The sequence below is a fragment of the Capra hircus genome, chromosome 10 (assembly GCF_001704415.2).
Source record: "Capra hircus breed San Clemente chromosome 10, ASM170441v1, whole genome shotgun sequence".
NCBI classification, from domain to species: Eukaryota; Metazoa; Chordata; class Mammalia; order Artiodactyla; family Bovidae; genus Capra; species Capra hircus.
The window spans coordinates 80658074-80680715 of NC_030817.1; the positions used below are offsets into that span (position 1 = coordinate 80658074).

The 22642-nt window shown below is 54.8% G+C and overlaps 1 protein-coding gene across 1 annotated transcript; it reads left to right on the forward strand.

Moving 5' to 3' along the window:
* On the forward strand, window positions 722–22067 carry NYNRIN (NYN domain and retroviral integrase containing). The gene is made up of 9 exons (XM_018054648.1): window positions 722–865; window positions 1007–1221; window positions 9781–10433; window positions 10550–12043; window positions 12996–13126; window positions 13259–13355; window positions 15794–15895; window positions 16107–16208; window positions 17369–22067. The coding sequence occupies exons 2-9, from the start codon at window positions 1024–1026 to the stop codon at window positions 20226–20228; spliced, it is 5637 nt and encodes a 1878-aa protein (XP_017910137.1). The 5' UTR covers window positions 722–865; window positions 1007–1023; the 3' UTR covers window positions 20229–22067.

Below are 22642 nucleotides of genomic sequence, written 5' to 3' on the forward strand. Positions count from 1 at the left end.
GCAGCTGACTGGCGGCAGGTCAGGGGTTGAGGGAACCCTCAGAGGTTGTCAGCAACCAGACCCTCACTCCCATCCTAAAGCTTCCCCTCTCGGCTTAGCTCAAACTTGCTCAGAAAGGCTTTCATAAACAGTCCAAGTCTGAAAACTCCCGTAAACTCGGGCGCTCTCCCCGCCCCTCCAGGCCTGGGGGCTTCAGGAGGCTCCGGGCTGCCTGCCAGCCCCAGGCTGTCCCCAGACTTAGGGGCGGGGGGTGAGGGGGCGGTGCTTTTACCCTCTCCTTCCTGCTCGATCTCCGGCCCGGAGTTTTCCTCAGGCCCCAGCCTCCCAGGCTTCCCACCCTGCTCTCCTTTAACCCTTTCTTGCGGGGGAAGGAGGGGCGCGGCTCTCGGTTCTCCTGGGAGGCCTAGGAGGCGGCAGGGCTGGCCGGAGGAACGGAGAGAAAGGCCGGGTGCCCGAAACCAAGCCCCCTCTCCCCCACCGGGGTGCCCTTCCTTCCTCTCCCTCCCCCTGGGGAAAGGGGAATGTGGAAGGAAATTAACTTTGACCCCCGGATTCTGGCTCTGAGCCCGAGACTTGAGTGGAAGGCAGAGGTTTTCAGGACCCCCGCCCCCGCCCGTCCCTCTCCCCCTTCCCCCGCCCCGCCGCCTCCCTCCGCGCCCCTTTAAGCTCCCGGGCAGACACAGCTAAAGTTCATCCTGGAGGGGCTGGCGCGGCGGTGAAGCGGGGGAGGGTGGGGGCGGAGGGAAGGGCGGCGGGAGCCCGATCGGTCCCACCCCCGTTGCAGCCCCTGGCAGGAAGAGATTATCGCGGGAGCCGCCGCCGAAAGGCTCGGAGCTCCGGGGGAAGGGCGCCCGAGCCGCGGCGGGTGGGTGCGCGAGCCGGGGGTGGGGTGTGTGTGCCGGGGGGACCCAGGCCGAGGCGGGGGCGCGCCGCCCGGAGGAGGGGGCGTGGCCTAGGCGCCTCCGGCCGGGGGACGCCGGTGACACTGTCGGCTCCCTTCTTCCAGGGGCGGGCGGGGCAGCCATGCTCCTGTCCGGGGGCGACCCTCCGGCGCAGGAATGGTTCATGGTGCAGACCAAGTCGAAGCCCCGAGTGCAGCGGCAGCGGCAGCAAGTGCAGCGCATCTTCAGGGTCAAGCTGAACGCTTTCCAGAGCCGCCCGGACACCCCCTACTTCTGGCTGCAGCTCGAGGGACCCAGGGAGAACATGGGCAAAGCCAAGGTAAACTGCGTCTGGCCTCTTATCACTTCCAGCCAGACCTTTCTCCAGCCCTTCGCCCCCACTTCCCTCCCCCTCCCCCCCCCACTCGGGGAGGGAAGGGTCCCCAGAGGCCCCCCGACCTGGACTGGGCAGTATGGCGGGCAGGTACTGGGCCATTCCCTGCCGCTCCACTTCTGCAGCTTTGGGTCCTTCCCTCTGGTTCCTTCTTTCTTTTCTGCCCCACCCCTCTCTTGCGTGTCACTTCAGTCCCTCAAGTGTGTTGAGAAAGGCTCTGCGTTGTGTGTCCCCCCAGGAGGCTTCTCTGGCCAGGGGCCCGCATTTACAGCCTGTTCCTCCATCGGGGGAGCAACTTAAGGTCTGGTATTTCTGTGGTCTGTGCAGCGTATCTCTTTGTTCTCCACCCAGAGGCTGGAAGGCCCAGGTCTTTCTGTCTTCATGTAAGTCTCCTTAAATCCTGGGCTGCGTCTCGCAGCCTGAGCGCTGGGACTGGAGGGGCCATTAGAAACTCCGCTAGAGAAATGCTGGCATTTTACAGATGAGGTATTGGGGACTGGAGAGCGTCAGGGGCCTCCTGGAACACTTAGGGTTGGGAAGGTGGGGGTGGCAGGGGCTCTGGGCTCAGCGCCCCACACTCTTGATGCCCTAGGCGGCCTCTTGCAGGGGCTCAGGGGCAGGGGTGCAGCTGCTCTGGAAGGTAGCAGGCTTTGGGGATGGGTGGGAATCCTCCGGGAGGAGGGCCGTGGGCTTCAGATGAAAGGGCCTGCTGTGTGGGGCTGGATGCTGGGCAGGCCAGGTCACCGTGTGCCTCTCTCGCGTTTGCTCTAGCTTCTCTCACCCGCTTCTCCTCCACTTGGGCCTCTCAGGTTTCCTCTGATCCCCAGTCATGGCCAAGGTTTCCCTCTTCCCCCAGATTCCCTTATCTTATCTTTTCCTGGTAGGAATACTACAGCCTCCCTCAGTCCCAGACCACCCTTCTCCCCCATGCACCCCACCCCACCCCACCCCAACACACTCCCCTTCCCCAGCTAGGTCTCAACCAGTATCCTAATTGGTCAAGGCCATGGGTGGGGGAGGCCCAGAACACGCTGGCCAGTGGACAGGCAGGCTAGAAAGTTCCTGCCTCAGCCCCTCCGCTGAGCTGCTTCGTCAGCAGTTTGTCCAGTTCTGACAGAGGTGCTGGGGGAGGGGAGGGGTGCCTGCCCACATAGCAGATGTGCAGGAGCCCTGGAGATGCAGGCTGTTCAGTAGCTGGGATAGGCGGGTTAGCCCGAGGAGCCTTCGGGTTCTTTGGGGGTCTTAATCTTTTTGTTAATTTGAAAGACACCCGCTCACCCTTTTGTGAAACTGGGGGTGTCTAGCTCCCCTGACCCCTACTTACATCCTTCATCAGCTTCTCCAGCCTCAGCTACTCCTCCTCCCACCGCTGCCTCAGGGTCCCTGGGGCCACTGACTTTCCCTCACACCCCAGGCCCTGCTAGTGCAGCCAGTGGCTTTCTCCAATCCCCCCCATCCCGCCCCATCCTTTCACCTCTTTCCCACCTATTTTCCTCTGGAGAAAAGCACAGTTTAAGATGGAAACGGCATGAGGGGTTTTGGGTAACTCCCTCCCTTATTGTAAAGAATGAGCAGAAAGAAGAGATGAGTAGAGCTTTGGAGCGGGAGGGCAGGGAACGTGGGGAGGGTGAGGTTTTGTTCTAGAAGTAGGAGATCTGGGCTCAATTTGCTGTCACCAAGTTAACTGCTGGGACAGATGGGTGTGGTGGAAAGAGCTGGAGATTGGGGTTTGCTACCTTCTAACTGGCTGACCTGGGTCAAATCACTGACCTTCTCTTGAGCTTATTTCCTCATCTAGAAAACAATGTAGTAATACTTCATGGAAGAGTTGGTAAGAGTCAGCTGAAATAATGCATGCTGACTTTTGCCAGTGTGGAGAGTTATAGGGTAGAGATGTCAGTAAGTGTTGTGGTTAACAAGCTGTGTAACTTTGAATGAGTTCTTTTCCCTCTCTGTGTCTGTCTCCTTGTTTGTGAAGTGAGAGGCTTGGATGAAATGCTTTCTAAGGTTCAGCGATCTGATGCAGGAAAATTTCCCATGTATAAGGATGTCTTGAGCAGCTGATTAGTGGCTCAGCGGTGAAGAATGTGCTTGCAATTTGGAAGACCTGAGTTCAATCCCTGGGTTGGGAAGATCCCCTGGAGGAGGAAATGGCAATCCACCCAAGTATTCTTGCCTGGAAAATTCCATGGACCTAGGAACCTGGCGGGTTACAGTCCATGGGGTCGCAAAGAGTTGGACATAACTGAGCACACAGGAAGAAGGAAGTCTCGGGGTTTCCATGTAGAGGTGCTGTGGCTGACCCCCATCCCAGCTGTAAGGACACAGAACCATGCACCTTGATAGTGAGTTGATATACCCAGCCAGCTGGCAGAGAGAGCTCAGTGAGACTGAAGCTTGTGGCATGGAGAGGGGGTGATGGATTTCCTGTCTGTGAGGGAAGAAGGGGTCAAGAAGGGTACGGGCTTCTTTGGAGAAGAGCGCAGGTGTGTTTTTCTATTATATGCACTGGTTTTCTAGGAAATCTCTGTAGAACTCGAAAGTACCTTGAAGTAGTTTTCTTGTGGTGGGATTTAAAAAATAATGAAGGCATTGCTGGAAATCACATTCCTAGGCAGCAAAAACAAGCCCTGGGGAGGCGTGACCTTTCTGAGGGGAAATCAGCAAGTAGAAAGGAGAGTTTTTAGTTAATGATCAGAGTCTTTCAGAGATAAGCCCTGCTCAACTTTTCTGTCCTCCTTGACAACGGTGTGAAGAAGGATTGGGTGCTGAGAGGACAGGTGACAGTTCGATTCTACTCTTTTTTGGAGATGATGGAACAAGGTGAGGGGGAGCTCGAGATTGAGATGGGGAGCCGTGGGACAGGGTGTGGTTTGCTGACTCTGGGCTTGGCTCTCAGGTGCAAGTTGGCCTGTTCCTGCCCCACACGGACTGTGAGCAGTGCCATGAAAGCTGGTAGTGGCCAGGGGTGTGCTGAAACTGGCTCCTGCTGACCCGTTGTTGAAAAGTCTTGAAGTTTTTGAGTCGGTGGAGTCCTATTCCTAGTTTGAAATCAGCCAGGATGGGAGTAGTTACACCGCAGAAATTGGAAAATGCTACAGATCAGGACTGCCCTCCCCACAACTGGCTCCCCACAACTTACCAGCACACATAATTGTGTTGTGAGCACCTGAGCCTTCTCCTTTAATTATTTGTTTTCATTTATTTTTTTAAAAAGATGCTTGCGCATTTATTTATCTCTCTTCCTCTCGAGCTTCCCTCCCACATCCTTCCCATTCAACCCTTCTGGGTCATCACAGAGCACAGAGCTAAGCTCCCTGTGCAGGACAGTAACTTCCCACTAGCTATCTATTTTACACATGGTAGTGTATATATGTCAATGTACTCTCTCAATTCCTCCCACCCTGCATGCGTGTAGCTGATTTGTTGTTGGACAGCAGCAATGACATTGTAAAGCAGTTATGCTCCAATTTTAAAAAGATGCTTATTTACATTTAGTTTTCTTTAGTTTTTGGCTTTGCGGCATGCGGGATCTTAGTTCCCTGGCCAGGGATCGAACCCGTGCCTCCTGTAAAGGAAGCAAGGATTCTTAACCACTGAACTGCCAGGAAGTCCCTCCTTTATCTTGAACTTAATTTTTCTTTATCAAAGTAATACATAATTTAAAAGGCCAGTAATTTTTTTAAAATCCACAGTATAATGCAGTGATTCCCTGCCTTGTCCTGCCAACTCCCTCTTCTGTGCTCTTTCTTGTAGAAAATATCTGTTCTGGAATTTATACATCTCCACATTCCTAAAAAATATGTAGATCCTGTATCTTTCAATTAATTTTAGATACCTTTTTACTTCCTATTATTATAGGTGAGAGCTTCCCTGATAGCTCAGTTGGTAAAGAATCCGCCTGCAATGCAGAGACCCTGGTTCGATTCCTGGGTGGGGAAGATCCCCTGGAGAAGGGATAGGCTACCCATTCCAGGATTCTTAAGCCTTCCCTGGTGGCTCAGAGGTTAAAAGCGTCTGCCCACAATGCGGGAGACCTGGGTTCGATCCCTGGGTCGGGAAGATCCCCTGGAGAGGGAAATGGCACCCCACTCCAGTACTCTTGCCTGGAGAATCCCGTGGACGGAGGAGCCTGGTGGGCTACAGTCCACGGGGTCCCAAAGAGTCAGACGCGACCGAGTGACTTCACTTTCACTTTCCAGTATTCTTGGGCTTCCCTTGTGGCTCAGTTGGTAAAAAAAAATCTGCCTACAATGCAAGAGACCTGGGTTCGATCCCCCCTGGAGAAGGGAGAGGCTACCCACCCCAGTATTCTGGCCTGGAGAATGCCATAGACTGTATAGTCCGTGGATCGCAAAGAGTCAGACACGACTGAGCGACTTTCACTTTCATTATAGGTGAGGATTTAGGTCCTTTATATTGCCATCCCTTTTGTCTTCCCAATATAACTATATTTCATTTTCTGTTCAATCTGTGTTTATTATTCGCAACATTATGCCCATGCAAATATCACTCACATCTAAACATTGACGTGTACTATGATTGGGTTTTCTATCTTACTTTTCAATTTTTCTGAGGTAAAGAGCTCACACCTTACCTGTTTGTTTGTTTTCCTTTGAACCCATTGCTAATTCTTATAACTTTCAGTCGCTGCTCACGACAGTTTGCTGCAAGAATAAGGCTTTGATTTCAAGGTGGCCTGTTACAGATTTTTTCCTGGGGGCGCCCTTCTTTCTGTCTGGTCAGGCTTGCGTGGCTATCATCCTGAGACTCCTGTTTGCTGTCATTCTTGGCATCCTTTTGCTCTTTTCTTTGTTAAACACCTTGTTTCCTGAACGCTGTGTCTTTGTCTTGGGTTGGTGGAGCACGTCTGTCAGTAGCGTCATTAAGTTAGAAAGATGGTGCTGTGCTAAAGATCATGCTGATAACCGAGGTCAGCCTTCCTGTTTCTGGAATTCCTCTTCAGCCTGAACTAGTTGGCCTCTATGCCTCCCAGAACAATGCTTGATAACGTAGTAGATGCTCAGTAGTGATTTCTTGAATGGATGAATACATTCTGAACTTTCTCTCCACAATCATTCTGGAGATTGTCTTTGCTTTTTTTCTGAGTTGGGTCTCCTTTCTTGGTTTTTCTTTTCTTGATTTGCTGGAAAATACTCTTCATTAACTTCCTGAGAAAGGCTTTAGAGGAGGTAGGTTCCTGGGGTTGCATATCTGAGTATCTCCATTGAATATCTGAAGGTCACTTGATTGACAGTTTGGCTGGTATCGAATTATACATGGAAGACTATTTTCCTTCAGAAGTGAGAAGGCATTAATCTATTGACTTCTTGCTTTGGGGACATCTGAAGCTATTCTTGGTGCCTGGTCCTTTGATGTGAAGTGTTTTTTTCTCTCTGGAAGTTTGTATTTCCCCCACTTTTCTAAGATGCCCCAGAGAGACCCTTTTGTGTGGGCATCGGACTTCATCCATTATTGGTTACTATGGCTGAATCTCTGAATGAGAAGAATGAGTTTCTCTGCACTCAGTGCTCACTGTAGACCTCACTGTTGGCCTTCCTCTCTTCCTCCATGATTTTGTATGGTACCCACACTCTCAAGTACACTGATCAGCTTCTGCAGAACAAACTTCAGTGGGTAGGGTGGTACTTGCTCAGCCTTTGTGTAGTGGGATCGGTAGGCTCCCAGATCTAACTGCTCCTCAAACAACTTTATCTTAGTCCACCTTTTATTTAATTTTTTTTAATGTACTTGGCTGCACTGGTTCTTAGTTGCAGCTTGTGGGATCATCAGTCTTTAGTTGTGGTACGTGAACTCTGAGTTGAAGCATGTGGGATCTAGTTCCCTGACCAGGAATTAAACCCGGGCCCCCTGCATTGGGAGCATGGAGTCTTAGCCACTAGACCACTAAATCCACTTTTTAAAAAATGTTCTCCTTCACTCCTAATTCTGGAGTTTTTTGGGTGCTCCTTCAGTCCTAATTCTGGAGTTTTTTGGTGCTGCCATTTTTTTTTTTAACTTTTTGAGTATTCTGCAGTGTCATTTGGTGTGCTTCTGGAAAGCAGACAATGAATGGTAACTGACTTATGAGAAAGAAGAATCCTAAGTCAGGACTGATGAAGTATACAGCAGTAGTAAGCTGTCTGGTGGTATTATTTTGATTTAACTTACACATTGACCGATGACTCACAGGACACAGGGCAATATATTTTAACAAATACACAAGGTTTTTCTGTGTGAACTTCATTCCTGCGTCTTCTCTACTTCTCCTCTTGGAGAAAAAGGTCTGGGTAGGCTTAAAGCAGGGAAATTGCTCTAGATATTTTCTGGATGTAAAGGTCTGGGTAGGCTTAAAGCAGGAAAATTGGTCCTGATTTTTCTGGATGTAAAGGTCTGGGTGGGCTTAAAGCAGGAAATTTTCTCCAGATATTTTCTGGATGTGAACGCCTTTTTCCTTATCTGCTTTTTCTCTAATGTGCCATTGGCTTCCTTAGTGGCTCCGTGGTGAAGAATCCGCCTGCCACTGCAAGAGATACAAGAGCCTCGGGTTCTCTCCCTGGGTCAGGGAGCTCCCCTGGAGTAGGAAATCACAACCCATTCTAGTACTCTTGCCTGGAAAATTCCGTGAACAGAGGAGCCTGATGGGCTACAGTCCATGGGGTCGCAAAGCGTTGGACACGACTGAATGACTGAGAACACACACTCATATAGACAGCATCATGGTTAAGACCTCAGACTTTGGAGTCAGAGTGCCTGAGTGTCCCAGCCTCTGTCTGTGTGACCTCAGACATGTGTCCTTTCTTGCTCACCTAAAATGGGGAGGATAGTAATTTCCATATAGGTCTGAGAGAGGAATCAACGAGTTAATGTATGTAAAGAGCCTGGCACCTAGCAAGGACTCAATAAATATCAGTTCAGGTTTATTATTTTGAAAGTCACCTCATTTCCAATATACATTTAAATTTTATTTCTTTCCTTACTGGCTGTGCTGTGAGCAGGCTGTTCTCTAGTTGCGGCGAGTGGGGGCTGATCTGTTTGCAGTGCGTGGGCTTCCTGTTGCAGCCGCTTCTCTTCTCTTGTTCGCACGGGCTCTGGGTGTGCCAGCTTCAGTAGTTTTGCGGTTCCTGGTCTCTAGGCCACCAGCTCAGTAGGTGTGGCACATGGGCTTAGCTGATCCGTGGCACGTGGGATCTTCCCATGACCTGGGCCAGGTGGAAGAGGTAAGCTCAGACCTGAGCAACCTCGCTCACCCACCACGTGGCAAGGGTGAATCTGACCAGGTGGAATAACTCTTATAGGTCTGAATACCGTGATCCCCATGTGGTCTTTGGGATGGCTGTTGGAGATCCAAAATGGAGCCTTTGTTCCTTATGGATCTGTCAGGGGAAGGCAGGAAGAGGGGTGACTGTCACTGACACAGGGGTGAGGAGGTGCTTCAGGATGAATGCCGTCATCAGGGTTGGCCGATTAAGAGGCAATTCCCATGGTTCCTTGGAGCCCATGGGGTCATGCTGGTGGAACTCAATCAGAAAGTAGAAGAACCCAACCTCTTCCATCCCAGCGGAATGGGAGACTCTAAAGGCTGTGTGTGTGAGCCCTGGAAACATGAGGGCCTGGTGCCCAGACAGCCAGAGGCCTCCCTTCCGGCTCAACCATTGTATATATCTGTGGGGATCCCTTGGATACCAGACCAGGGGCTTATCTTCTCCTCTGTCCCCTCTGGGCAACAGTTACCATGGTTACAGCTACAGGTTGTGCCAGAGACCTTCTGCAGGGGGATTAACCAGAATCTCACAGGATTACCCCGTAGTCACTGTGTAGTCAACCCGCGGAGGTGGGAAGAGTTCTGGTTTCAGAGTCAGACAGATGGCAGCTGTGGTCTTCACCCAGTCACCTGCTGACTGTGTGTCCCTGGGTCAGCGATATGGCCTTTCTGAGCCTGAAAAATGGGAGGAGACTGTACCAGGCTCTAGCTAAGCACTCCCTTTGTATTAACTCACTGAAACTTCATGATAGCCTAATGAGGGGGAAACTATTATCCCCATTTTACAGATGAGGAAACCGAGGCACAGGGAGAGTTAATAGCTTGGAGGGTCCTCAGTAATGTGCCCTCTCCTCCCCTCAGCTAGTTCCCAATTCTAGAATGCCAGGGAAGGCCTGGCCCTTGGGAGTGTCTCGTTTAATCCAATTTTTACAGGTGAGGAGACGGAGCCTCTGAGAAGGTGATAAATTTTTCACAGTACCCCTAACGTATTGAGGTCAGGTTGGAACTAGAACCAGAACCCTTGACTCCAAGCCCAGGTACTCCCCTCCCCCATCTGTCAAAGCTCCCTGGAAAGAGATGAGAGTGTGAGGAGGCAGGACCAGGGAGAGAGGGCTGGGTCCTGGGCAGGGGTTGGGGTGGGGGGAATGGGTCATTTGGCGCACGTGCTTAGTGAGGGGAGTGAGCCCCAGTGACGGGCCCCTAACAGCTGACTTCCTTTGTGTTCTCCCCACCGGCTGCAGGAGTATCTGAAGGGCCTGTGCAACCCGGAGCTATGGAAGGAGGTCCGCTACCCGGCGGCTCTGCACTGCGCCTTCCTTGGGGCCCAGGGCCTCTTCCTGGACTGCCTGTGCTGGAGCACCCTGGCCTACCTGGTGCCCGGCCCCCCGGGCTCCCTGATGGTGGGCGGGCTGACCGAGTCTTTCATCATGACCCAGAACTGGCTGGAGGAGCTGGTGGGGCGGCTGCGCTGGGGCCCGGCCCCTTTGCTCACTCCCCGTGGCATCTGGGAAGCCGAGGTGACCCGGGCCTTTGGGGCCCTGGTCTGGATCCGTGGTGACCAGTATGCTGGGGACCTGCTGCAGCTGCCCCCGGCGGTCCAGGAGCTGCTGCTGAGCCTGGTGCGGGATGCCGCTGGCAAGGAGGACATCATCCAGTGGCTCAGCCGCATCGGCACCTCCGACTCCCGCTCAGATCCTGAGCTCCTGATCTGTCCAACCCACCAGCAAAAGGAAGGTCCAACCATGGTGGCCGTGGGAGACGGTCCTGGCCCCTTTGTGGAGATGGGGAGCCCAGAAAATTCAAAGAGATTAACCAGCCTGGGAGCCACAGGGGCCGTAATCTCGGGTACCCCAGGCCCAAACACCCAGCAGGAGACAGCAAACCAGCTGGTCCGGTAAGTTCTGGAGAATCAGTTTGGTTTCTCTCCTGTTTCTGTGCCCCAACCCCAGGGAAAGAGTTTGGGACCTAACTCACCTTCCCACCTTTCCAACAAACTCGGGTTTCCTCCAGGGTCACATCCAACAACCAAGGTGGTGTGGACTGTTCTCGCGAGGAAGGGTCAGTGCAAGCCAGCAGCAGCCAGGACCCCGTGGATCACACCCAAGCCTCGTCTCAGCAGAGGCAGGTCCGGAGAGGGGAAGACAAGCTCCCGCTCCAGCCTCCAGTATCAGCCCTGAGTGTGTGCTCACCCTGGAAGGCCTGGACCCCAGGGCCAACCTTTGCACCCATGTGGCCAGGGGCTATTGCTGCTACCTTCTGGAGGATCAATGAACTGCATTCTCTTCACCTGGCCTGGCTCCTGTCCCAGGCATGCTTCAGTTTCCCTTTCTGGCAGAGGCCACTGGGCCCCATTCAGTTCAAGCTGCCAGGGCAGAATCCTTTGCCCTTAAATCTGGGATGGAAACAGAAGGAGCTGGTTCCTCTGCCCAGTGTGGAAAGCCCAGACTGTACACCAGACGGCGGGCCGGGAGGAGAGGCAGCCCTACAGAACTGCCCAAGGCCAGAGACCCCCAAAAAAGTCGTGAGTTTACTGGTGGTCTCTGGAGGCTCAGGGGTAAAGGATAAGTCTATCCCTGGACTTCCACAGATAGGGCCACCTTTGACCTCTACACCGCAGCTCCAAGCCAGCAGTGAGCTGGGGGATCAAGGAAGTGTGCAGTGGGATTGTAAGGGGCCAGAAGAGGGGCCCGAGGCAGCGCCGCCCACTGGGCAAGGGGTGCCTGCTGCTCAAGGGGGGCTGGCAGCTCCGTCGGGACCTGACTCGAAGACAGTGCCTGAAACTCTCAAAGTGCCCGTGGCTGCCGCAATGCCCACAGCTCAAGCCCCACCCACAAGTCCAGTGCTGCCTGCAGCCCCCAAAGTGCCTGAAACCCAGATGGTGGCGGCAGCCCATGAAGAACGTGCAGCCTCCGAAGTGCCTTCAGTTCCAACAAAGCCGGCAGCTCAAGTGGTGCCCACAGCACAAAAGGCCGCAGCTCCCCATACTCCCGCAGCTCAGAAAAGACAGGCAGCCAAAGCATCGCCTACAGGTCCCCAGACACCCAGAGCCCAGCCTGGGCCTGCCCCTAAAACCGGACCTACAGCTCCCAAAGCCCCTGCCGCCCCCCAAACTTCCAGAACTCCGAAAACGCCGGCGGCTCAGAAGGCGCCTGCAGGTCCGGGGTCCACCCTGGATGCAGGCAAACTCGTGAGTGAAGGCCAGCCTCCGTCAAGGGGCAGTGCTTCCTTCCTGAAGGGCCAGGGGCAGCCTGGAAGTCAGGGGCCACAGTGCAGTGGCCCCTTGGCTCCCAGTACCAAGCGCCAGCCTCAGGTGGAGGGGCTCCTGGGGGCTGGGGAGGGGACCCCAAGGCAGCCGACTCGCCACCCACAGGCAAGCAACACAGTGACCAGCTTCCAGAGGTACCACGAGGCCCTGAATACACCCTTCGAGCTGGACCTGTCAGAAGAACCTGGGAACCCGGAGTTGCGGCGGGTGGTCATTGATGGCAGCAGCGTGGCCATGGTGTGAGTAGCCATGGGCCTGGGGTGGACTGGGACTGCCGGGGAGCTCAGGCACGGCGTCCCCGGGGCTCCCTTTCTCGATCTCTGTATATGGGTGCCATGGGGTTCAAGTGGGGGAAAGAGGGGAGGGACAGGCACATGCTGAGCAGCTACTGCGCGCTGGGCGGTGCTCGCGGAATCGCCATAGCAGCCTTTGCAGGTGGATTTCTGTTCTCCTCCCTTGGTAGAGGCAGAAACAGGCTCAGAGAAGTGATGGATCTTGCCCAAGCTCCCAGAGCCAGTAAGGGGCCCCGCCAGCCTTTGGGTTCAGCTCTGCCCAGGCCCACAATCTTTCCCTTTCAGCCTGCCTCACATAGCAGGGGGCCTGTAAACCCCAGTTTTCAAATGTCCAGCCCAGCCCTTAAGGCCCAGCACCAGTCTCAGTGAGGATTTTCCTCACTGTGCCAACCTGTAGCGATCAGCTCCCTGCACAGCACTTCCTGCTGTATATATATGTCAGCATAAGTACGTGCAAGGTGTCTTCATTTGCCCGCGTGGTGGAATCTGTGCTGAGAACATTGCCAGCACACGATTGTGGTCAGCAAATGTTTGTTTGCTTCCAGCCCTAAACTGAGCTCTTTGGTTGTAGAGGTTGCCCTCTTCCTTTTGCCCTGGAGGCCCCTACACACACACACACACACACACACACACACACACACACACACACACACACACACACACACACACACACACACACACACACACACACAGCAGGTGAGTGGACCTGGCAGGTGCTCACTATTTGATGAGGGAGGGAAGGGAGAAGGCACGGTTGGTGCTGATGCTGGTGCCGTGGCATTTCTGATGCCCTGTGCTGTCCTGGGCTGGTTGTGACGGAGGGGTGGAGAGGCAGGGCCATTCCTTGGGCAGCAAATTGCTCCCTCCCTGGTCCCCTAACCCCTAACCCCACCTCCAGGCACGGTCTCCAGCACTTCTTCTCCTGCCGGGGCATTGCCATGGCAGTGCAGTATTTCTGGAACCGAGGACACCGAGAGGTCACGGTGTTTATACCCACCTGGCAGCTGAAGAAGAACCGGAGGGTGAGAGGTGAGCTGTGCCTGCCCCCCGGCCCCTCCAGTGTCACCACGCCTTTCTTTTCCTTGTCTTTCTGTTCCCACCTTAGCCTTTTCCTGTTAGCGCTTCCTCTGACCATCACTGTCTTCTGCCTTTCATTTCCAGAGAGCCACTTTCTGACAAAGCTGCACTCCCTCAAGATGCTTTCAATCACCCCCTCCCAGCTCGAGAACGGCAAGAAGATCACCACCTACGACTACAGGTGTGCGGCTTTGCAGGCCTTCTCTTGTGGGGCCCCGGGCTTGGGCTGCACTGATGTGTGAGGCAGAGTCTTCATCTGCTCTGGGGAGATGGAGGCGAACATGTCAGAGGGTCTTGTCAGAGAGGGAAGTGTGGTGCATTGGCCCTCTGTAGGCAGAGGTAGGAACACAGAGGAAAGGGCTCCAAGATGGTTCTATTCAAGCCCAGGGACTGTTCCTGAATTTGGGACTCTGCAATCCCATTTCTCTGAGTTAATAGGCTTTCCTCCCCCATCAACTGTGGGCTGAAACCCTCTACTGTCTTTGGATGGCACTAGCCCATCCTGGTGACTCCTGGTGCTTCAAGCAAGCTGCTTCCCCCAGAAGCTGATTTGGGTGCCAGTTTGGGTTGAAGCTCAGGTTTTCTCAAGGAATTGCTGCAGTCTTTTCCTCCCACTGCCTTGTCTCTGGGAGGAGGTGTGTGTGTGGCTGGAGCCCTGGCTCTGAAAATGGAGCCCAACTGCCCCTGCCGCCTAGCTAAAGGCTGAATGACTCCCTATCTGTCAATCCTCAGCACACACTCAGCGTGACTGCTGGTCCAGTGTGCACAGGGGATGCTGTGATGCTGCCTCTGCTGGGGGCAGAGAAGGCCCTCCCAGCTCACTGGCCCTGGGCTGGAGTTGATGCCTAGCAGGCACAGGTCTTGGCTTCACTTAGACACCTCCCATGCCAGGCAGGGAGAAGTTTGGTTCCTCCCTAAGACATGGTATCCACTCAGCCTTCAGGTTTGGGTAGGGCAGCTCAAGCATCCTTCCTTCAGTAGCATAGACCCTAAGCATGCAGCTTAGACCCTGTATAAGGTCTTTAAAGTGAAAGTGAAAGTGAAATCGCTCAGTTGTGCCCAACTCTTTGGGACCCCATGGACAGTAGCCTGCACCAAGCTCCTCCGTCCATGGGATTTTCCAGGCAAGAGTCCTGGAGTGGGTTGCCATTTCCTTCTCCAGGGAATCTTCCTGACCCAGGGATCGAACCCGGTTCTCCCACATTGTAGGCAGACTCTTTACCTTCTGAGCCACCAGGGAAGACTCTAAAGTGTTAGTTTAGCTGCTCAGTTTTGTCTGACTCTGTGATCCCATGGTCTGTCCATGGGGTAAGAATTCTGGAGTGGGTAGCTATTCCCTTTTCCAGGGGATCTTCCCAACCCAGGGATCGAACCCAGGTCTCCTGCATTGCACACAGATTCTGCTGCTATTGCTATGTCGCTTCAGTCGTGTCCGACTCTGTGCGACCCTGTAGATGGCAGCCCACCAGGCTCCCGCGTCCCTGGGAGTCTCCAGGCAAGAACACTGGAGTGGGTTGCCATTTCCTTCTCCAATGCAGGAAAGTAAAAAGTGAAAGTGAACTCGCTCAGTCATGTCCAACTCCTAGCGACCCCATGGACTGCAGCCCACCAGGCTCCTCCGTCCATGAGATTTTCCAGGCAAGAGTGCTGGAGTGGGGTGCACTCTAGTGCCTTTTAATTCAGGCCTGGGTTTGAGGGAAGACAGCTTTTCTGTGGGGCTTCCCAGGTGGCGCTAGTGGTAAAGAACCTGCCTGCCAATGCAGGAGACTTAAGAGACACGGTTTTGATCCCTGGGTCGGGAAGATCCCCTGGAGGAGAGCATGGCAATCCACTCCCAGTATTCTTGCCATGGGAGATCCCATGGACAGAGGAACCTGGCTGGCCCCAGTCCATAGGGTTGCAAGGTATCGGACAAGACAAGCGACGTAGCGACTGCAGAAGGGCCCTCTGCTGGGCACTTGTGGAATTGCATGGTCGGGGCTGCTGGAATTGCTCACTGCCGCAAATGCTGAGAAGTAGGTAGCCTTTGCTTTCTTTCCTGGTCACAGCCCTCTTTCAAGGAGAAGTGATCCTTGGAAAAATGGATTTGTTTACTCAGGTAGGTGTGTGGCTTGGCATGTACATGAATGTTGTCAATTGGTGAAGAATAATCATGGAGTATTGGATATTGATATCTGCTGTGTAGCAGGCACTGAGCTAGACACTTAAGCGTATTGTCTCATTCAGTTTAATTCTCACAGCAGTCAAGGGTAGGTATCTTATGTTTGATCGACAGGTATGGAAACCGAAGCAATAAAGAGGTATGTGTGGATGTGGATAAGGCATGGGTTTCTGTATGTGTGTCTCAGCATGTGTATGGAATGCCTATGTGTAAAATAGGGGGCTTTGTTTGCATAGACAGTTGGGGGATGTGCATCCAGGTTGCCTTTCCGGGGGCTCGTGCTCCTCCAGCTAGCTGCAGAGACGAGGATGGGCTCTCAAGCCCTGGCTCCCTGACTATCAAGGGTGGTGTTTTTGTCCTACACTTCTCAACAGGAAGCTACAAGTTCAGTTTCTCAGAGGACTGGGGAGGTGAGAGGCTGGGTACTGGGTCCATAGTGACCCCCCGCCTCCCCGCAGGTTCATGGTCAAGCTGGCGGAAGAAACAGATGGCGTCATCGTCACCAATGAGCAGCTCCACGTCCTGATGAATAATTCCAAGAAACTGATGGTCAAAGATCGGTGAGGTGGCTTCCATGGGATTGGGCTGTTCCTCCCCCGTGGGTGCCAGACAGCCCCTGGCAGGGGAGGGTTGGAGGCAAGGAGAGGGGCGTTGGAGCAGTGCTCACCAGCCCCTGCTGGGAGGATGTATTGGTCTCTGCTCCAGCTGGCAACAGGGTGTGGATGGGTCAAGGCCTCCGCAGTGACCTTTCTTCCTCTGTCCCGGGCCCAGCCTGCTGCCCTTCACCTTTGCGGGGAATCTCTTCATGGTGCCCGATGACCCCCTGGGCCGTGATGGCCCCACCCTGGATGAGTTTCTGAAGAAGCCAAACAGGTAATGGGCTGGTCTTCCCCAACCCCCTGCCACCTCCCAGCTCCTCCTGGGACTTTCCGGAAGCTTCCCCTTGGTGCTAGCCAACATTTGTTTAGTGCTTAATAGTGAGCAGGGTGATTTGACTTTTTCAGGTCTTTGTACTTCCACCCACATCTGCGCATCCATAAACTAATTACAGTATGGTTTTACAGTTTCACAGTCTTGCACGCGTGCTTTAGCACTGTACGTATCCTTCTGCAGCTGGCATCTGTCCCCACATTTGATTGTTTTTCCCAGGCTCGTGCCGTGTTAGTTCCTGTGTCTGGCTTTAACGTCCATTCCCTATTCCATTGCATGAATGCCCGACAGGTTTACGGGGTTGATGGGAGGCCGTTTGACAGTTTCTGCGTTATGCTGTGGGCACCCGTGCTGCAGTGAACCACCTCATTCTTGTTTCATCGCATGCAGAGGGTGCTATGTCTGGAGTATATACCAAGAGGAATTTTTTCCACGGATCTTTCCCCCTTTGACCCTCACAGCTTGAGTTAGACACATGTGACCACTATCCTTGTTTTACAGACGAGGGATCTGAGACTCAAGTACTTTCCTCAGGTCACTGTGCTGGTGCCGGCAGAACTGATTTGCAGTAACTCAGTTCCTCTGGCTTCCACCCACTCGGAGCCTCCCAGTTCCCTGGGCCCAGCAGGGGACTGTGGTTAGCACCTTCTGGGCAGGGCACTGCTTCCTGTGTCAGGTCCCCCAGTCCCGTTTCCCCATTTTGAAGAAAACTGCTGTGGCCGAGGTCTGTGTGCTGTGCCTCCTAAGCCCCTTGTCAGGCCCCCTTCCCCCTCTTGAGCTACCCTGGCTTGCTCACCCTTGAGTCTGTTTGGAAGGACCGATCATCTAATTCTGATCAAACCATTGGCTTAAAACTGCTAGGAAATGTCACTTGGTCAATGAGGTTTTGATTAAATAAGCCTTCAAAGCCCAGATGAATATCTGACGTTGCGGTTTAGTGGATGCTGGGGCTGGAGGGAGTATCTGTGGGCAGGTCGTGCTGTGTGGGAGGCTGGCCTGGCCTCAGGGGCACTCAGCCATTTGGTTTCGCCTCAGGTGGCCTCTCAGGCAGGCTGTCCCGCACCTCCTCCATCAGACTCTTCTGCTCTGCTGTTTTGGTGTAGGTTGGACACCGACATTGGCAACTTCCTAAAGGTGTGGAAGACCCTTCCTCCCAGCTCGGCCAGCATCTCTGAGCTGAGGGACGACACGGACCCTGGCCCCCCGGAGAGTCTGCAGAATGTGGAAGAAGTCAGGGAGGAGCAGGAGGAGGAGAGACAGGACGAGGAGCAGAGAGAGGAGCAGGAGATGCAGAAGCCAGCTGAGGAGGAGGAGGAGGACCTGGACTCTTCGCTGATGTCTGTGTTCAGGGCTGAGTGCCCTTCCCTCTCAGAGGAAATCCTCCGGTGCCTCAGCCTCCACGACCCCCAGGACGAGGCCCTGGACATTGATCTCCAGCCGGCGGTGGCCTCTCCCTCACTGGGCATCCCCTGGGATGGAAAGGCTCCCTGCCAGCAGGTCCTTGCCCAGCTGGCCCAGCTGACCATCCCCAGCAATTTCACCGCCCTCTCCTTCTTTATGGGGTTCACGGACTCCCACCGGGACGTCATCCCCGACTATGAAGCCCTTGTGGCGCCCTTGCACAGCCTGCTCAAGCAGAAGCCGGACTGGCGGTGGGAGCTGGACCATGAGAAGGCCTTCCTGGCCCTGAAGCGAGCCCTGGTGTCCGCCCTCTGCCTGTCGGTCCCCAACCCCCAACTGCCCTTCCACCTGGAGGTGACGGTGAGCCAAGTGGCCCTGACGGCCGTTGTGTACCAGGAGCACTCGGGGAGGAAGCACCCTGTAGCCTATACCTCAAAACCCCTCCTCCCCGACGAGGACAGCGAGGGCCCACAGTCAGGGGGAGACAGCCCCTACGCCGTGGCCTGGGCCCTCAAGCATTTCTCTCGCTACATTGGGGACACCCCCGTGGTCCTGGACCTTTTCTACGCCTCCCGGACCTCTGTGGACCCTGAGGCGTGGGACGGCCGCAGGGTTGCCAAAGCGTGGTTGATCAGATGGGCCCTCCTGGTACAGGACAAGGGCAAGAGAGCGCTGGAACTGACCCTTCTGCAGGGCCTGCTGGGGAAGAACCGGCTGCTGACTCCCACGGCTTGCATGCCTCGGCTTTTCCAGGTTCTGCCTCCTTTTTCTGACCTGTCCACTTTTGTCTGCATCCACATGTCGGGGTACTGCTTCTATCGGGAGGATGAGTGGTGTGCTGGCTTCGGCCTCTATGTGCTGTCTCCCACCAGCGCCCCTGTCTCCCTCTCCTTCTCCTGCTCCCCTTACACCCCGACCTATGCCCACCTGGCGGCCGTGGCCTGTGGCCTGGAGCGCTTTGGCCGGTCCCACATGCCCATTGTTTTCCTCACGCACTGCAACTGGATCTTCAGCCTCCTCTGGGAGCTCCTGCCCCTTTGGAGAGCTCGGGGCTTCCTCTCTTCCGACGGGACCCCACTACCTCACCCAAGCCTGCTCTCCTACATCATAGACCTCACCTCTGGCCTCTCATCCCTCCCGTTCATCTATCGAACCTCCTACCGGGGCTCCCTGTTTGCTGTGACGGTGGACACCCTAGCCAAGGAGGGTGCCCAGGGGGGCGATCAGTGTTGGAATTTGCCAAATGACGTGCCGGCCCCCATAGTGACTCCCCGTACCGTATGCAAGAGGCCCGACTTGCTGGCGTTGCAGCGGAGCGACGGCACCCTGGCCGATATCATGGCCAAGCTGCAGGCCGGGCAGAAGGTATCCAACTCCTCACCCTTCAGTTCTGCCTTTAGCTCCCTCAGCCTCGACAAGGAGAGCGGCCTGCTCATGTTCAAGGGAGACAAGAGGCCCAGGGTCTGGGTGGTCCCGCGGCAGCTCCGGAGGGACCTGATTTTCGCTGTGCACGATGGCCCCATGGGGGCCCACCAGAGGCCCGAGGAGACCTACAGGAAGCTGCGCTTGCTGGGGTGGTGGCCCGGGATGCAGGAGCACGTGAGGCATTACTGCAGGAGCTGCTTGTTCTGCATCCCCCGCAACCTCCTAGGCAGTGAGGTGAAGGTCATCGAGTCTCTGTGGCCCCTCAGGTCCACTGCCCCCTGGTCCAACCTGCAGATCGAGGTGGTGGGCCCGGTCACCGTCAGCGAGGAGGGCCACAAGCATGTGCTGATCGTGGCCGACCCCAACACCAGGTGGGTGGAGGCGTTCCCGCTGAAGCCTTACACGCACACGGCTGTGGCCCAGCTGCTGCTTCAGCATGTGTTCGCCAGGTGGGGCATTCCCGTGAGGCTGGAGGCTGCCCAGGGCCCCCAATTTGCCCGCCACGTCCTGGTGAGCTGTGGGCTGGCCCTGGGAGTTCATGTGGCCTCCCCGAGCAGGGACCTCCAGTTCCCTTGCCTGACGAGCTCCGGGGCCTACTGGGAATTCAAGAGGGCCCTCAAGGAGTTCATCTTCTTGCATGGCAAGAAGTGGGCGGCTTCCCTGCCCTTGCTGCACCTGGCCTTCAGGGCCTCCTCCAGCCAGGCCTCGCCCTTCCGTATCCTGACAGGGGCCGAGGAGAGGCTGACCGAGCCCCTTTGGTGGGAGATGAGCAGTGCGAACATTGAAGGGCTCAAGATGGATTTATTCCTGCTACAGCTCACGAGGGAGCTGCTGGAGCTCCACTGGAGGCTGGCCGAGAAGACAAGCGAAAAGGCCGAGAATAGGCGTTTCAAGCGTGAGAGGCAGGAGAAGGAGTGGAACGTGGGGGACCAGGTCCTTGTGCTGTCCCTCCCCAGGAATGGCAGCAGTGCCAAGTGGGTGGGTCCCTTCTATATCGGGGACCGGCTAAGCCCGTCCCTCTACAGGGTCTGGGGCTTCCCCACCCCGGAGAAGCTTGGGTGCATCTATCCCAGCAGTCTGATGAAGCCCTTTGCCAAGAGTGTCACCCCGCTGTCCTTCAAGGTCTTGGAGCAGTGAGCTGGAGCAGTGGGGGAGCCCCCCCCAGGGTCCTGGGCTGCTGCTGCTAGGTCTCCCCCTGCCCCAGGCATGCTCTCACAGCCCCCCCACCCCTACCCCCGGGACTCTTCACTGTGCCTTTTGTAGAGAAGTTACTTCACAAAGCTTTGCTGAACTGCCTTGAACTGGGGACCAGCGTCCCTATGAAACATCCCCAGTATGGGGTACTGGGAGGATCTGCTGAAGGCTGTCAGATGTTGGCCTCTGGCAATTCTACCTGGGGGAGCAGAGAGTTCCTTTCCCGAGGTAGGCCAAGTTCAATGTCTCTCCCTGAGTGAGAATGTACACGCACACACGCACAGCTCAGAATCTTGCTCCTGGCTGTCCTTACCATGAAATGGTGTGGCTCTGGACCTCAGAATTGAAACCACATTCCCCTGTCAAACAGAAACCCCAGATACGGGCTCCTCCCCCGTCTGTCCATTTGGGGAACCTTTGCCCTTGAAGCGGTAACAGCTGAGACAAATCCATGCAGGCTAAGGAGAGGCACCCATCCTCGGTCTCATGGGCCACTTTCTTAGGCCAGGCTAGGCCTGGCCATCGATCAAGGAAGGACTGGCAGTCCTGGGCCCTGAGGCTTAGAGCTGGGGTGGAAGGATGGCCAGCCAGGTGGGCGCGTCCTGCCTGTCGGCTCTGGAAGGGCAAGGGGGAGAGAGTCAGCCTACCTCATTTGACTCCAGCCAATGGAGACACTCCCTGACCCTGTCTTTAAGGACATGGACCCTGCAGGAGTCAAGGATCTCGATGCCAAGTGTGGCATCTCTACCTGAAGAGCTGCTTTGACTAGACCAAGGGGCCCAGGCCTCTGTTTCGGGTTGGCGGGGGGGTCACTGAAATGAGCAGTCTGGCACAGCGTGGTGCTGGCGTGGCTCTTCACTCCAGCCCCACCCCGAAACCCACAGCCTCCTCCTCCCACCGCCCCTGTGCGCTGCATCCCCAGACCCTACAGAGTGTGGCTGCTTGGTCTGGGTTCTCCCATCCCGCCCCAGTCCCCTCGATTTGCGTTTTGTGTAGAGACAATCCTGGCCCTCCCCTGGCACCCCCCAGCCACTCTTTGCAAAGATCAGTCAGTGCGTTTCCCACAGGTGTGTGCCTTCACTCGCCCTCTGAATTGCTGCTGCTGCCAACAGAGAGGGTTCGAGGTGGAGGCCAGCACTGTGTCACTCTGGCTGAGCCTCTATGTCGTTTAACTTCTCCAAAGCTGAGCCGGTCTCCTTGTCTAGCTCATGTTGCCAAAACACTTGATATCGCTAGAGCCAGAGTAGAACGTGCCATCAAGTCCAATTTGCTTGTTTTACAGCCAAAGGAAGAGGCCCAGAAAGGGGAAGTTGACTTGCCCAAAGTCACACAGAGTTGGTGGCTGAGCTGGGACCAGGATTAAGCTTCTTAGTTCTCCGTTCACCGTAGATGGGGGTTCAAGTGAGAGAAGCTCTTAAAATCCTGTACCCATCTTCCATCCAACTCCGCATCTCCCAAATCTTGTAGACAAACTACTTAGGTGTTGCCCTTAAACCATTTCTAGCGGTTAATTCTGTCCAGGAAAGAACGATTGGGTGGCAGCTGAGACACTGAGAGGTGAGCCGTGGGGTTTTTAGCAAATACCTCCTTCCCCCTCCTCCTCCCGCTGCATGTCCCCCTCCTCCTCCCTTCCTCGTCCTCCCTCTGATGGTCTGCTCGACCTCGTTCTCCCTCCCCAGTGCTGTACCCCTTCCCCCGTTAACCACATTTATACTACTATACCTGTTTGTGACCTTTTTTTTTCCATTTGATTTGTCAATAAATGGATCAAAATGGAGCTAATGTTCAAGTTTTTGTTAGTTTGTTTTAACTTTAGACTCAATTATGGGCTTTCTGGTGGCTCAGATGGTAAAGAATCCACTTGCAATGCAGGAGACCTGGGTGGAGAAGATCCCCTGGAGAAGGAAATGGCAGCCCACTCCAGTGTTCTTGCCTGGAAAATTCCACGGACAGAGGAGCCTAGCAGGCTACAGTCCATGGGGTCACCAAGAGTCGGACACAACTGAGCAGGTGGGAATGAAGATGAATGAAGGCTGGTGTAAGAATCGCATCCATGCTGAAACAACTTGGTTGTGTCAGAAACACAATAGAACTAGGTCTGAATGCTGACTCCATGGCTGCCACCTGTGTGGTCCTCTCCTGAAGTCTTGGTCTCCCATCTGTCTAGGGCAGGCTAACAATTCCTAAATTTCAGATGGTGCAAGGATCTTATGAAATAATCCATGCAAAGAGGCTCCTGTGGTGCGGGGTATGGAGTAAGCCTTCATCACCGGGATAGACTGCATGTTTGCGTCCCCTCAGATTTATAAGTTGAAATCTCAACCCTTAGTGGGATGGTATTAAGGTGTGGGGCTTTG